General features: G+C 52.0%; 2 protein-coding genes and 1 pseudogene across 2 annotated transcripts in view; 2 read left to right on the forward strand and 1 right to left on the reverse strand.

Annotated features, from left to right (window-relative positions):
• Positions 1 to 14981, reverse strand: part of LOC135404675 (zinc finger protein 239-like) — a 386745-nt gene that overhangs the window by 277491 nt on the left and 94273 nt on the right. The gene's annotated exons all lie outside the window — the stretch shown is intronic.
• The window catches only part of LOC135405260 (zinc finger protein 883-like), a 290064-nt pseudogene that overhangs the window by 90968 nt on the left and 184115 nt on the right, over positions 1 to 14981 (forward strand).
• On the forward strand, positions 2469 to 9071 carry LOC135404671 (zinc finger protein 239-like). Its single transcript, XM_064639406.1, has 2 exons — positions 2469 to 2531; positions 8143 to 9071. The coding sequence occupies exons 1-2, from the start codon at positions 2469 to 2471 to the stop codon at positions 8992 to 8994; spliced, it is 915 nt and encodes a 304-aa protein (XP_064495476.1). The 3' UTR covers positions 8995 to 9071.

The following is a 14981-nucleotide window of genomic DNA, read 5'->3' on the forward strand; positions in this document are numbered from 1 at the left end:
CCTGCAGGGAGGGGACATCAGGTGCAAGCTCAGGGCTGCCTGCTTGCACTGGCCTCTGGGCTTCCTTCTCCTTCTACAACCAGCCCAGAACTCAGCCTGCTTTGCTAACACCACACATTTACAGACTAACCTTGGAGATAGATATGGACAGACATCTCTATCACCCTGGGGATAGAGCCTCAAGAATGTGCTGCCATAGGAATGGGAATCACAGAATCACAGAATCAGCCACGTTGGAAAAGACCTCCGAGATCATCAAGTCCAACCCTGGATCCAACCCCGCCGTGCTTCCCAGACCATGGCACTGAGGCCACATCCACTCTCACCTTCAACACCTCCAGGGACGCTGACTCCACCCCCTCCCTGCCCAGCCCATTCCAAGGCCTGATTGCTCTCTCAGCAAAAAATTGCTTCCTAATATCCAACCTAAACCTCCCCTGGCACAGCTCAAGACCCAGCCCTCTTGTCCTACTGCTGCTTCCTGGCAGAACAGCCCCACCCCACCTGGCTACAACCTCCTGGCAGGGACTTGCAGAGAGTGATGATTCATCCTGGGGACCTGAGGGAGCCTCTGCAATCCCATCCATGGGGCACAATCTACTGTCCAGAGCTTGACTCACTGGGGAAGATTTGAAGGGATCTGGAGGGGGTTGGATGGGGATTTGGGGGGTTTTGGGTCCATTTGGGGGAGTTAAAACATGTTTGGGGGGCATTGGGGCATCAAAGGGATCTGGGGGGGGGAGGTGATTAAAGGAAAAATGGAGGTTGGGGACACTTAGGGGGGTTAAAGGGGCCTGGGGGAGAGAGGAGGGGCTGCACCAAGAGCAGGTGAGTCCTGAGACACCTCCTGGTGTCCCCAAGACCCTCTTGGTGTCTTCAGCTTCCCCCTTGACACCTCGAGACCCCCCTGGTGTCTCTAATGTCCCCAAGGCCTCTCCATGGCTCCAATTCCCCCCTTGGCACCCCCAGTTCTTCTGTCCACAAACCTCACCCCACTGTCCCCAAACCGCATCCCTGATGTCCCCAACCCTCCATCTCGCCCAAGGAGTTCCCCTGGACCCTCTGATCAAAAAAACGCCCCCCCCCAACTCACAGCATGGCCAAGGGCATCTGGGGACACACTGGGGCCAGCTGGGGGGCTTTGGGGGGCACTGGGGGATTACTGGAGGGTACTGGGACACATTGGGGGGAACCAGGGAGCACTGGGAGGGACTGGGGGGTTACTAAGGGACACTGGGAGGGACTGGGAGGGACTGGGAGGGACTGGAGAGTTACTGGGGGATTACCAGGACACACAAGAGGGACACAGGCAGGTTGCTGGGCCATACTGGGGGTTACTGGGTGCTCACTGGAGGATCACTGGGCCATACTGGGGGGCAGTGGGAGGTCACTGGGACACACTGGCTGGTCACTGAGAGGGTTACTGGGCCATAATGAGGGTCACTGGGAGGGCATTGGAATATATTGGGGGTACTGGGATTCCCTTACCTGGATGTGGTACATCTCCCCCCCTCGATTTTGGGGGGCATCTCTAGGACCCCTCCCCTTGGGGCTGGGGGACCCCCTGAACCCACTGCTGGGCTTTAGGGGACCCCCCAAAATCCCCTCAAAACCCTGAAATCCCCCCCTTGACCCATTGAAACCTCCTCAAGGTCCCCTCAAATCTCCCTCAGAGACCTCATCCCTCCCCAGCACCCCCTAAACCCTCTCAGTGACCCGCAAAACCCACCTGGGACCCCCCAAGCCCATTAAAGGCCCCCCCAGTCTCTCTCAAACACCCTCAAAATCGCCTGAGACACCTTAAACCCTCTAGAGACTCCAAAACTGCCTAAAAGGTCCCGCAAAGCCCTCCAGGACCCCCACACTTCCTCACAGACCCCTAAAGCCCACCTGGGACCCCCAAAATCTCCTCAGAAACCAAAACCCCCTCGGAGACTCCCAAACCCCTTCAGGGACCTTCAACCTGCTCCCTGAGTCCCCTCAGGACACCGAACCCCCTCAGGGACCCCTCACAACGTCTCCGGGAACCCCCGAACCCCCGCGCTAAACCCTCCCGAGCCCTCCAGCCCTTCCACCCACACCCGCGCTCCCCGCAGCCCCCGAGGGGATCCCCAGACCCCGCTCTCGCCACCCCCCCCACCAGCACGCGCAGCTCACCGAAGCACCCGCCGCCACCACGGATTTCCGGAAGCCAACATGGCGCTGGCTCTGCGCGCGCACCGCCTTTACTGACCCGCCCCGCAGCCAATCAGCGCGCGGCCACGGCCCCTGCCCGCCTTCTGCCACACACCCGCTTTAGCGGTGCATTGTGGGAGTTGTAAGTCCTTGCGGCAAAGGAGGGTAGGACTTTTTGGTTTTTTGTTTTTCTGTCTTTATTTCATCCTTTTTCCTTCTTTTCTTTTCTTTCTTTTTTCTTTTTTCTTTATTCCCCGCCTTATCTTGCGTCCGCTCACATGCAAAGGGCCGCTATGATCCGCCGCAAGGACTACAACTCCCACAGTAAACTGCGCAAGGCGCAGGCGCAGCGGCGGGTGTGCGGGGGCGAGGCCGCGCGCTGATTGGGTGCGGTGGTCTTTTCTAAAAGCGGTGCGCGCGCAGAACGCCGCGTTGGCTTCCGGAATCGGTGATGGCGCCGGGGCCTTCAGTTCGCTGTAAGATCTGGCGGTGACTGTGGCGAGAGCGGGACTCTGGGGATCCCCTCCGGGGCTGCGGGGAGCGCGGCTGTGGGTGGAAAGGCTGGAGGGCTCGGGAGGGTTTAGCGCGGGGGTTCGGGGGTTTCCGAGGATGTTGTGAGGGGTCCCTGAGGGGGTTCGGTATCCTGAGGAGACTCAGGGGGGAAGCTGAAGGTCCCTGAAGATGTTTTGCGGTCTCTGAGGGGTTTGGTTTCTGAGGAGATTTGGAGGGGTCCTAGGTAGGCTTTGGGGGTCTATGAGGAGGTTTGGGGGTCCTGAGGGTCTATGAGGAGGTTTGGGGGTCCTGGGGGGGTTTGCGGGACCTTTTAGGCAGTTTTGAGGTCTCAAGTCGTTTAAAGGGTCCCAGATGGTTTTGAGGGTCCCTGAGGGAGATTGAAGGGTCCCTGAATGAGCTTGTGGCAGTCCCAGGTGGGTTTTGTGGGTTACTGAGAGGGTTTAGGGGGTGCTGGGGAGGGATGAGGTCTTTGAGGGCATTTTAGGGATTCCTGAGTAGGTTTCAATGAGTCGAGGGGGGGATTTCAGGGTTTTGAGGGGATTTGGGGGAGTTCCCTAAAGCCCAGCAGTGGGTTCAGTGGGATCTCCCAGCCCCCAGGGGAGAGGTGCTAGGGAATCCCCACAAAATCGAGGGGGGGAGATTTACCACATCCAGGTAAGGGAATCCCAGTACCCCCAGTATATCCCAATGACCTCCCAGTGACTCTCAGTATGGCCCAGTAACCCACTCAGTAACCACCCTGTGTGTCCCAGTGACCTCCCACTGCCCCCTAGTATGGCCCAGTGATCCTCCAGCGAGCACCCAGTAACCCCCAGTATGGCCCAGTAACCTGCCAGTGTCCCCCCTGTGTGTCCTGGTAATCCCCCAGTAACTCCCCAGTTCTCTGCCAGTGCCCCCCAGTGTGCCCCAGTTCACCTCCAGTCCCTCACAGTCCCTCCCAGTGTCCCTCAGTAACCCCCCAGTCCCTCCCAGTGCCCCCTGGTTCCCCCCAGTGTGTCCCAGTATCCCCCAGTAATCACCCAGTGCCCCACAAAGCCCCCCAACTGTCTCCAACATGTTCCCAGATGCCCTTGGCCTTTCTGTGAACATAGTGGGGGGTGGGGTTTGTGGTCAGAGGGTCCAGGGGGGGCTCCTGGGGTGAGATGGAGGGTTGGGGACATCAGGGATGGGGTTTGGGGGCAGTGGAATTGGGGGTGTCAAGGGGGGAATTGTGGCCATGGAGAGGCCCTGGGGACATTGGAGACACCAGGGAGGTCTTGGGGTGTCAAGGAAAGAACTGGGGACACCAAGAAGGTCTCGGGGGGGTCCTCAGGGGGGGTCCTCAGGACTCAGATGTTCATGATGGAGCTCCTCCTCTTCCCCCTCAAGCCCTTTTAACCCTCTCCAAATGCCTCTTAGCCTCCATTTTCCCTTTAATCCCCTCCCCCAACAGATCCCTTTGATGCCCCAATGTCCCCAAAACCCTTTTTAACTCCCCCAAATACACCCAAAGACACCAAATCCCCATCCAACCCCCCCAGATCCCTTCAAATCTCTTCCAGCCCCTCTCTCAAATCCATTCCAACCCCTCCCCAAGAGGAATCACCTGGCATCCTGGGGCAGGAACACAGTGGGCTGTACTGGGGGCACTGGGCTGTACTGGGAGGGCACTGGGGGGCCTCAGGTGTCCCAGAACAAGGTGGCCTAGCTCCAGAAGAGATCCAGGGAGCAGTGAGGAGGTACTGGTCTGTCCTGGTCTGTACTGGTCTGTACCCCCAATCCCCAAAGCCCCTCCCCAGCTCCCCAAGGACTCTCCTGGACCCCAAAGCCCCCCAGGCCCCTTCAGGCCCCTGACTTGGTCCTGCTGCCCCTTGAGCATCTGCAGCTCCTGCAGAACCAGGCATTTCTTTGCTCCCCACAGGGTCCTTCCCACACCCAGAATGGAATCTGGAGGCAGCAGGATGTGCACAGGGCTCCCATTTCCTACAGTGCAAAGGGGCTGCAGGGAGTGATTCCCCTGCTCTTGCAAATCTGCCAAAACCTGCAGGGCACAGAAGGGGGAGCTTCAGGAATTTGCTGGCACTGGGAGTGGAGCTCACAGGGTATTGAGAGGAACATATCCCTCAAATACAATATCTCTGCATACACAATATCTGTCTGGACAGACAGATAAAGCAGTAATCAGATATATTCTGTATCATATATATGGCACATATTCTATAGAATCCATCCTTAGGTGTTGTATGATAGATCTATAAGATATTACAAATAATAAGCAGTAATAAGGCAAGTGTCCTCCTTAGGGACACACACTTCAGAAGGGAATTTGCACTTGACCCCCTTCCCTCTTCAGCTTCGAGCCACCCGGTGCCACAGAGGGGGACAGAGCTCCTGTGGAACATTCTATTCCAGTGACACAGAGCAAGGAATAAACCCAAAGTATTGCCTGGGTTTGTTCCCTGGGGGTCTCTGCAGCAGCAAGCACAGCCCCACACTGACTGCTCTGGGCTGTGCAGGCATTTGTGCTTCTGCCTGTCTCACACACACACAAAAGTCTGGTTAGTGCTGCCCTCAGGAACCCCCCCCAGCCTTGCTCCAGCTAAAGCCGTGGAATTTGTCTTTGTTTCCCTTGGGTTCAGGGTCAGGCTGTGCCTGTGTCCACCCCAGAGGCTCAGAAAAGCATTTCTCCCATCCCACTGCAATCTGCTGCTGCAGACAGGACAGTGAACAGCAGAGTGTTTCCAGGAGCTCTCTGAAGGAAGACAAGTGTCCAAAGAAACCAGCACAAGTCTCCAAAGAAGTCCCAGTCCTTCATCCCTGAATGAGCTCATTCATCCCAGGAAATATTAAGTTTTATTTCCATGGAAGGAGGTTTTTCCCACTTTAACATCAGTTTAGTTCCAAACCAGTTTCTTCATTTCCTCCTCCCAGTTTCCCTGAAGGACACTGACAGGGGCCATGGACACTGACAGGGATCACAGAGTTTGTCCCTTGACCATACAGCTCCTGCTGTTTGGCAGCACAGGAGAGGTTAATTAGACCCCAGGCTCCAATCCCAGGGCACCCATTGGATCAGCACTTGGGGATACAAACTGACCTTGGGCTCAGGATGCAGCTGCGAGCAGAGATTTCCCTGCAAAGTCTGCAGTGAGTCAAGCTCTGGAGAGCAGATTGTGCCTCATGGATGGGATTGCAGAGGCTCCCTCAGGTCCCCAGGATGAATAATCACTCTTTGCAAGTCCCTGTCAGGAGGTTGTAGCCAGGTGGGGGTGGGGCTGTTCTGCCAGGAAGCAGCAGTAGGACAAGAGGGCTGGGTCTTGAGCTGTGCCAGGGGAGGTTTAGGTTGGATATTAGGAAGCAATTTTTTGCTGAAAGAGTAATCAGGCCTTGGAATGGGCTGGGCAGGGAGGGGGTGGAGTCAGTGTCCCTGGAGGTGTTGAAGGTGAGAGTGGATGTGGCCTCAGTGCCATGGTCTGGGAAGCACGGCGGGGTTGGATCCAGGGTTGGACTTGATGATCTCGGAGGTCTTTTCCAACCCAGCTGATTCTGTGATTCTGTGATTCCCATTCCTGTGGCAGCACATGCTTGAGGCTCTATCCCCAGGGTGATAGAGATGTCTGTCCATATCTATCTCCAAGGTTAGTCTGTAAATGTGTGGTGTTAGAAAAGCAGGCTGAGTTCTGGGCTGGTTGTAGAAGGAGAAAGAAGCCCAGAGGCCAGTGCAAGCAGGCAGCCCTGAGCTTGCACCTGATGTCCCCTCCCTGCAGGTTCCTGTCCTTGAGCCCAGGCCCTGAGGTGAGGCTGAGAAGTGGCGCGGAGGTGAGCCCAGAGCTGTCCCTGAGGTGAGGCTGAGAATAAGTGCAAGGCAGAGGTGCTGCTGAGGAAGGAGAGCCCCGTGGTGGAGAAGAGTCGAAGCTGTGAATGCCCATCCCCGAGAAGGTGCTGTGTCCATCCCCTGTGTGCCAGGTGAGCTGGGGCTTTGCTGCAGAGCTGCGGGCGCTGATTTGAGCGTCTCCAAGTGCTGAGATGGTGGGCACCCAGGAACACAAACTGTGCCTGGCCACGGAGCCTGCAAGGAGGAGCAGAGACAGCAGTGGCAGTGTGTGGGGCCAGGTTGTCCGTGTGCCTTCCCCTGCAGGCCCTGTCTGTCTCTGCTGGGCCCCTGTCCATAATCCCCTTAGGTCCCTGCACACCTGCTCTCCAGAGCTTGACTCACTGCAGACTTTGCAGGTGAATCTCTGCTGGCAGCTGCATCCTGAGCCTGAGGGCAGTTTGTATCCCCAAGTGCTGATCCATCCTGGGGACCAAAGGGATCCTCTGCCATTCCATCCATGCAGCAGGAGTCACCCTCCTGCCCTTGACTCCCTGCAGAGGAACAAGTGCCATCTCTCTGTTTGGGAGAAGCCAGATGCTGCCCCTGGGCCATCAGAAGTGGTGCTGAAGCCTCTTTCAGCCCAGCCCCAGGTGCAGTTTTCTCATCCCCTCACCGAGTGCCCGCTCTTCCAGCCGGCACTGACCAACCAGGGCGTTTGGCACACGTGGTTTGGTGGTTTGGAGAAACAGCCCCAGGCTGGCAGGGGGCCAGAGAACCTTGAGGAACAGCCCTGGAGAGTTTTAAGTGATACTACATTAATACAGCTTTTGATTAATATATTGCAACTCAATCAAGTGCTCATGAAGTGACCTCACTCTCCTCATCCTCCCAATTAAACACCTTTTTTTGGGTTGTATCTTCATATTTTGTGTATTTTTTCACTTAAATTTAACTTTTTGTAGTTTGTGAGGAGGTTCATCTCGCTATTTCCAAGAGGTTTTTTACCTGAATCATGTTGGTTTGGGATTTCTGGGCTGAATCTTGGTGTTTTGGAGGTTTTTATGGACACAGGATGCCCGATGTGTTCTAGAGATGGACTTGGGCAGGAGGAACCCCCAAGGCAACGCACTCAGCCCTTGTTTTCCCTCCCATCAGGATTTGTCCTTCCCAAAGCTTGGGCGGATGGAGGAGGAGGCTGCGAGGAAGAGGAAGATGCCTTGGGCCCCCCAGGCAGGTGAGGAGGCAGTCAGTGTCCCTTTGGGCGGGTGTTGTGCTGGCTCTGTCAGCCGAGCATGGCCCCGGCTGCAGGACAACCCCGCTGGCGCCGCCGTCCTGCCGGGGCCGGAGTTGGGGGGATGTCCTTGGCCTTCCCTGTGGGCCGGAGGCAAATCCCCTCCCTGTCCTTCTTGCTTCCTGCCCCAGGCCCCGAGCTGAGGACGGAGAGCCCGGAGGACAAATCCCCCCGTGAGACCCTGGTGGGAGAGGCCGTTTTGAAGGGCTCCCCGGCGCAGGAAGGCAGCGGGGAGGAAAAGGGCCGGAGATCCCCCCGCAGGAGGGGCTCCAAAGCCAGCCCAGGGTGCTCTGAGGAGGAAAGAGCCAACCTGTGCTGGGAAGTCGGCCGGAGCTTGAGCGGGAGCTCTGAGCTGGTGGTCCCTGATCAGCCTCCCAGCAGGGGGAAGCCCTTCAGGTGCTTGGAATGTGGGAAGACCTTCAGCAGGAGCAACACCCTCCTCACCCACCAGCACATCCACACTGGGGAACGTCCCTACCCGTGTGGTCAGTGTGGGAAGAGCTTCAGGCAAAGTTCCAACCTTATCCAACACCAGCGCATCCACAGTGGGGAATGGCCCTACACATGTAGGGAATGTGGGAAGGGCTTCAGTGACAGCTCCAACCTCCGTACCCACCAGCGCATCCACACTGGGGAACGTCCCTACAAGTGTGGGGAATGTGGGAAGAGCTTCAACTGCAACTCCAACCTCCTCAGCCACCAGCGCATCCACACTGGAGAACGTCCCTACAGGTGTGGGGAATGTGGGAAGAGTTTCAGACACAGCTCCACCCTCCACTCCCACCAGCACATCCACACTGGGGAACAGCCCTACACGTGTTGGGAATGTGGGAAGAGCTTCAACTGCAGCTCCAACCTCCTCAGCCACCAGCGCATCCACACTGGGGAGCGGCCCTACACATGTGGGGAATGTGGAAAGAGTTTCAGTGACAGCTCCAATCTTCACGCCCACCAACGCATCCACACCAAGGAACGGCCCTACACATGTGGGAAATGTGGGAAGAGGTTTCAGACCAGCTCACATCTCCTCAGACATGAGCGGACGCACACGGATGAGAGGCCCTTCCGCTGCACCGACTGCGGGAAGGGCTTCAAGCAGAACTCCACCCTCCTCACCCACCGGCACATCCACACCGGGGAGAGGCCCTACAAGTGTGGGGAGTGTTGGAAGAGCTTCACCGACAGCTCTACCTTGACCAAACACCAACAGACCCACCAGTAAGGGAAGCCCTGTGAGTGCCCCGACTGCGGGAAGAGCTTCGGCCGTAGGACTGACACGCAACAAAGGTTTCAAAAGGTCTTCAGAATTTTGAATATCTGCACTCCAACATCAGTTTATTCTTTTGAATATGTGTAACTTTAACCTCATTTTAGTCTGAAAGCCAAATTCACCACTACCCTGTTCCTCGATAAATGACCAGTTACACTGAAGCAAAGAGCACTGGAACCAGTGCAACAAGCCCCAGTCTGACTTTCACACCTGCCCACGTGTCCTGTTTTCTGCTGCTCTACAGACTTCCTTGTTTAAAATACAATGGAAAAATGAACAGTTTTTGGGGTTGTTTTGGTTTTGGGCTCGGGTTTTTTTTTCCCTCACTGTTCTCATTAACCTCATTTCAAATCTCTTTCAGTGTTTGAAGATGAATTAAAATTTTGAATGATTTTTAATGTTAATGCCTTGACCAAAGTATCAAAACATGAAAAATAAAAAAAAAAACAAACCACAAAGCTTTCCATTATTGTCACAATCAAACACTCAGAACTACTAACATAAGCACAGTGAAAACCCCATAAATAAGACCATTAAAATAATTTTATTATTTTTATATTATTATATTTTTACCTAAGCTTAACATAGGAAATTTTATTCCTGACATCAGCTTTCCCCACCTCTCAAAAAGGTAATTTAGTTACATCTTAGTCACCCTTGAAAGGCTCTTTCCAGTTGGGTTGGCCTCTGCCTCAGACACTCATGAGATCTGCCAAAACCAACTTAAGGGCAAATTTCCGCACCAGGTTCAACCACATTGGTTGTACCAAAAACTTTGCAAGTAACCCCACAACTTTCATCTTAAACTCTTCTCTCAACCTTGTAAAATAATTAGCAGTAAACAGACCTGACAATGTGTTATAATTAAGAACACGTTCTTGTTCTCAGAGTTATTCATACACCAAAAAGATGCCACAGGAACGGCCAAAATATTAATAGCAACTTCTACACTTTGGAAATCTCCATTTGGTTTTTAAAGATTTCACAGTGGTTGTTTCCTTAGGAATTAAGGCACATTTTATCAACAAGTTTCAATAAAGTTACAAAAACATCTTCCTCCACTAAGACACAGGCAGTGATCCTAACCTGAGGAAGGCACTGAAAAGCCCAATTTTTTTCTAAGCTGTCACGAGTCTTTCATTCCTTCTGTCACATCAATTAGGCATCAGCCCATTTTTCAAGCTGCTGTTACCTACCAGCTCCTGGTTTGGTTTCCAAGCCCAGTATTTTGGCCACGATAAAATCAGGGACCTGGGCAGTCATGTCAGAATGACAAAGAGTGCTGACCCTCCCTGCCAAGGGAGACAAACCATTCCCAACCTCGACCAAAGGTTCAAGGCAACAATTCTGAAACAAAATTTACAAAGTTTTTCTCTTCAGTTTTTTGCTGCAATTCTCTGTTGCTCTATTAAAAGACCACAGCAGTGAAAGACAAGGCCTGATGGCCAAACCCAGAGCTTCAGCCACTTGAGGTCTATTGAAACCTTTCTGTGAGGAAAAGCTGAGAGAATTGGGATTGTTGAGGCTGGAGAAGGGAAGGCTTTGTAGTGACCTAATTGTGGCCTTCCAGTCCCCTCAGGAAAGTCGTGGACAACACCACGTTGGGTGTGAGTGTGGATGTGCTGGAGGGCAGGAAGGCTCTGCAGAGGGATCTGGACAGGCTGGATCAAGAAGGCCAAGTGTCAGGGCCTGCTCTTGGATCCCAACAACCCCTGGAATGCTCCAGGCTGGGGGCAGAGGGGCTGGAGAGCTGCTCAGCAGGAAGGGACTTGGGGGTGCTGCTTGACAGCAGCTGGATATGAGGCAGAGTGTGCCCAGGGGGGCAAGAAGGCCAAGGGCATCGTGGCCTTTGTGGAGAAGAGTGTGGCCAGCAGGAGCAGAGAACTGATTGCCCCTCTGTGCTGGGCACTAGGGAGGCCCCACCTGGAGTACTGTGTCCAGTTCTGGCCCCTCAGTGCCAAAAGGCTCTTGAGGGGCTGGAGCGTGTGCAGAGAAGGGAACGGAGCTGGGGAAGGCTCTGGAAAACATGTCTGCTGAGGGACAGCTGAGGGAACTGGGCTTGTTGAGTGTGGAGAAGGGGAGGCTCAGGGGGGACCTACCTCATTGCTCTCTGCAATGACCTGAAAGGAGGTTTTAGTGGGGTGTGGGTTGGTCTGCCAAGGCTATAGTGACAGGAAGAGAGGAAATGGCTTTAAATTGCTTTGAGCAAGGTTCACATTAGATATTAAAGAAACCTTTTTCCACTGAGAGAGTGTTCAGGCATTGGAACAAGTAGCCCAGGGAGGTGGTGGAGTCTCTGGAAGTGTTCAGGTGTGTGGTGGGTTGACTTTGGCTGGACATCAGCTGCCCTCCCAGCCGCTCTATCACTCCCCTTCCCAACAGGACAGGGGAGAGAGTAAGGTGGAAAAAAAACAACTGGTGGGTTGAGATAAGGCAGTTTATTTAAAGCAAAAGATAGCAGGGTTTGTTCTCTGCTTCCCATGAGCAGCCATGGTCGGCCACTCCTGAGGAGCAGGGCTTGGGTCCGCGGGACGGTTCCTCAGCAGGCAGCCATCAGACAATGAATGCCCCCCTCCTGCTCCCTGCCTCAGCTTTTAGAGCTGAGCTGACCTCCCATGGTCTGCAATGTCCCTTGGGTCAGTTGGGCTCAGCTGGCCTACTTGGGTCCCCTGCCAGGCTCTTGCCCTCAGCTAAGGAAGGAATGTCCCAGTGTTGGTGCTGTGCTCAGCAGTGGCCAAAACACTGGGGTGTTCTCAACCCCCTTCCAGCTGCCAATGCCAAGCCCAGCCCTGGGAGGGCTGCTGTGGGGAACTGAACTGCAGCTCAGCCAGACCCAACCCAAATATCTATGGCACATATTCTATAGAATCCATCCTTAGGTGTTGTATGATAGATCTATAAGATATTACAAATAATAAGCAATAATCAGGCAAGTGTCCTCCTTAGGGACACAGCCCCCACCCCCAAACTCTTGCCTGTATTTGTTCCCTGGGGGTCTCTGCAGCAGCAAGCACAGTCCCACACTGACTGCTCTGGGCTGTGCAGGCATTTGTGGTTCTGCCTGTCTCACACACACCCCCAGCCTTGGGATGGATCTGGATGTGACTGGATGTGATGTCACAGGGGAGCTGTGATATCATGGGGAGGTGTGATGTCACAGGGACGATGTGATATCACAGGAGAGGTGTGATGTCATATGATGGATGTGAAGTCATAGAGATGTGACGTCACAGAAAGGATGTGATGTCATATGATGGATAGGACATCATAGGGAGGATATGATGTCACAGGAAGGATGTGATGTCACAGGGAGGATGTGATGTCACAGGGATGATACGATATCAAAGGAGAGGTGTGATTCTAATGATGGTTGTGATGTCATAGGGGAGTTGTGATGTCACAGGAGAGGATGTGACATCACAGAGATGTTATGATTTCACAGAAGAGGTATGATGTCACAATAGTTGTGACATCATAGATGAGATGTGATTCACAGTGGAGGTGTGATGTCAGAGGGGAGCTGTGATGTCACGGGGAAGATGTGATGTCATGGGGAGATGTGATGTCACACGAGAGCTGTGATGTCACAGGGGAGGATGTGATGTCACAGGGATTATATGATATCACGGGAGAGATGTGATGTCATATGATGACTGTGACGTCATGAGGGAGATGTGATGACACAGGAAAGACGTGATGTCACAGGGGAGCTGTGATGTCGCAGGAGAGCTGTGATGTCACGGGGAGGATGTGATTTCACAGGGATGATATGATGTGATGTCATATGATGGATGTGATGTCATAGAGAATCCTTGATGTCACAATAAAGATGTGATGTCACAGGGGAGCTGTGATGTCACATGGGAAGTGTGATGTCACAGAAATGGTATGATGTCATGAATCCGAAAAATCGGTCCAAGAAACTGCTCACAGACTTTTTTATCTTTTAGCAGCAAGGTATTTGTTTATTCAACGTTGGGAGCAAGCCAGCTCACACTGGACAAACTTGCTCAAAGGCTTCACACAAAATCAGCATTTTTATACAATCTTCAGATGGGATTAAATGCATATTCAAGTCATTACAACATCTATCAATGCATATTAATAATAGGTGGAGTATAGCTGGACCTCAGGCGGGGCTTGGGGCGGTGCTTCTCTTGGCCCTCAATTTTGGTGGGTCTGGGGTCTTAAACTCATCTTCCTCAGCTTGACCCTTCTTCTCTTCCATTGTTCTTGACCCGCTCACTGAAGCTTGGGAAAAGCCCTGGCTCCCGGCCTATTTCTTCTATTCAAATGTCTACCTGATCCTGCTGTATTTCTAATTTATCACCTCTAGGCCTATTACATGTTCTTGTACTATTCTCTTAAGCTTTGGTCCAGTAAGTAGAACAGAACGAGTACAGATTGTTTTGGATGTTGGTAGCTTGTTAGCAGGCCCAAATCTCTTAGTTAACTCTTTTGGGCCTGGCCTCCTGTTTCATTCCCCCCTTTTTGTTTAGAATTTATGAATTCTTTCGTCAAGTTCTAATGGATTTTGATAGGTATTCATCACAGCCCACATTATCTGCATCCTTCTAACCATGATGCTTGATTTGTACCATAGCCAAACAATTAGGACCAGTAGTAGAATCATGCTAGCTCCTAATACCAGTATTGGATGTATCAAATAGTGGAACACTTGTGATGCTGTAGGGGAGTATCCTGTAAAGATGTCTCACCAGTGGTGCTCTCCCACTTTTTCCACTTTGGTTAGAACAGTTTTTATGCTCTCAGTGTCGTGTTCTACTTGCCAGAGCATTCGTTTAGTCGTTCTGTTTACTTCCTGGACCAGTTTTTCTATATCAGGATGTTTAAGCATTGCTTTAGAAGATTAATGTTCATTCCTATCTGCAATTTTGGCACATCATGATACATTGTATAATCAGCTTCAATCAGTTGTCTAGTAGTCACTAGAATGATATAATCAAAGTCACAGCCTTTTATTCTAGTAAAACAAAAAATTAGTACCACTGACTACTTCATGACAAGTATCTATGGTAAAATTAACACAAAAGATTCTAACACGTGCACAACTATTTCCTACATAATAGACTTGTGATTGGGTTTTAGCATGGGGAAGCATTTCAAAGATAAACACACACTATCTTCAGCATCTAAGCATAAATCCTCATTTCCTACTACAGCATTTTCACAGATATATCCTAATTGTCCTTTAGGAATACATGCCTCAGGACTGACTGACTGGCTGCCAGTTTTTCTTGGTGTGATCATAACTTGCCCAAACATTATGGTCTATGGGTCTGACAATTACATTTTGGTGTATGGCTCCTAATGTCAGGATAGGAAAGATGGTCTTTTCTTTAGCTGCACTGATAGTGAGTACATAAGCTTCAATTTGTTCATGTTGAGGGTTGTAAGTGAAGTTCCCTAACTGCCACCACGCCTGGTAATTTTTCTCAAATTGTGTAGTAGAACTGTTTCTAGCTATTATTTCTCTTACTTCTTGTGGTAATATTCCTGAGGTTCCTTCCCTTAATATTCTTGCAGCTACAGATTGTACCCACTGTTGAGTTTGGAGACATTGTATTGCAAATGCAAACCTTTTATGGATGACACCAGCATAGTCAATAATTTTGGTGAAATCCTTTGCAGTGTGGTTAGCTACTAATGTTAACAATTTAACTGCCAATGATTGTGTTTCTGCCAAAGTGAGCAAAGATGATCTTAAAGGGACTTTGAGTTTTCCTAGATCAGATGTGACAGCACTTAGTTTATTCACTAATACTTCTTATCTATGGTGTTTAATACACCTAATCCTGTGCCAAACCATCCGGTTACATCTCTTTGAATTCAGGTATGAGGGGATCTGGCCATCATCTATGCATGCCAGCCTTTAAGGCTTTGTGGAATACAGGGCTGACAATCTTTTTGTATGTTTG

Source organism: Pseudopipra pipra, chromosome W, assembly GCF_036250125.1.
Source record: "Pseudopipra pipra isolate bDixPip1 chromosome W, bDixPip1.hap1, whole genome shotgun sequence".
NCBI classification, from domain to species: Eukaryota; Metazoa; Chordata; class Aves; order Passeriformes; family Pipridae; genus Pseudopipra; species Pseudopipra pipra.

Excerpts from the sequence above, each read along its gene's own strand:
- LOC135404671 (XM_064639406.1), top strand. The coding sequence starts at position 2,469 with ATGATCCGCCGCAAGGACTACAACTCCCACAGTAAACTGCGCAAGGCG. Across the intron at positions 2,532-8,142 it reads AGGCGCAGGCGCAGCGGCGG|CCTCCCAGCAGGGGGAAGCC; the intron begins GTGTGCGGGGGC and ends GTCCCTGATCAG.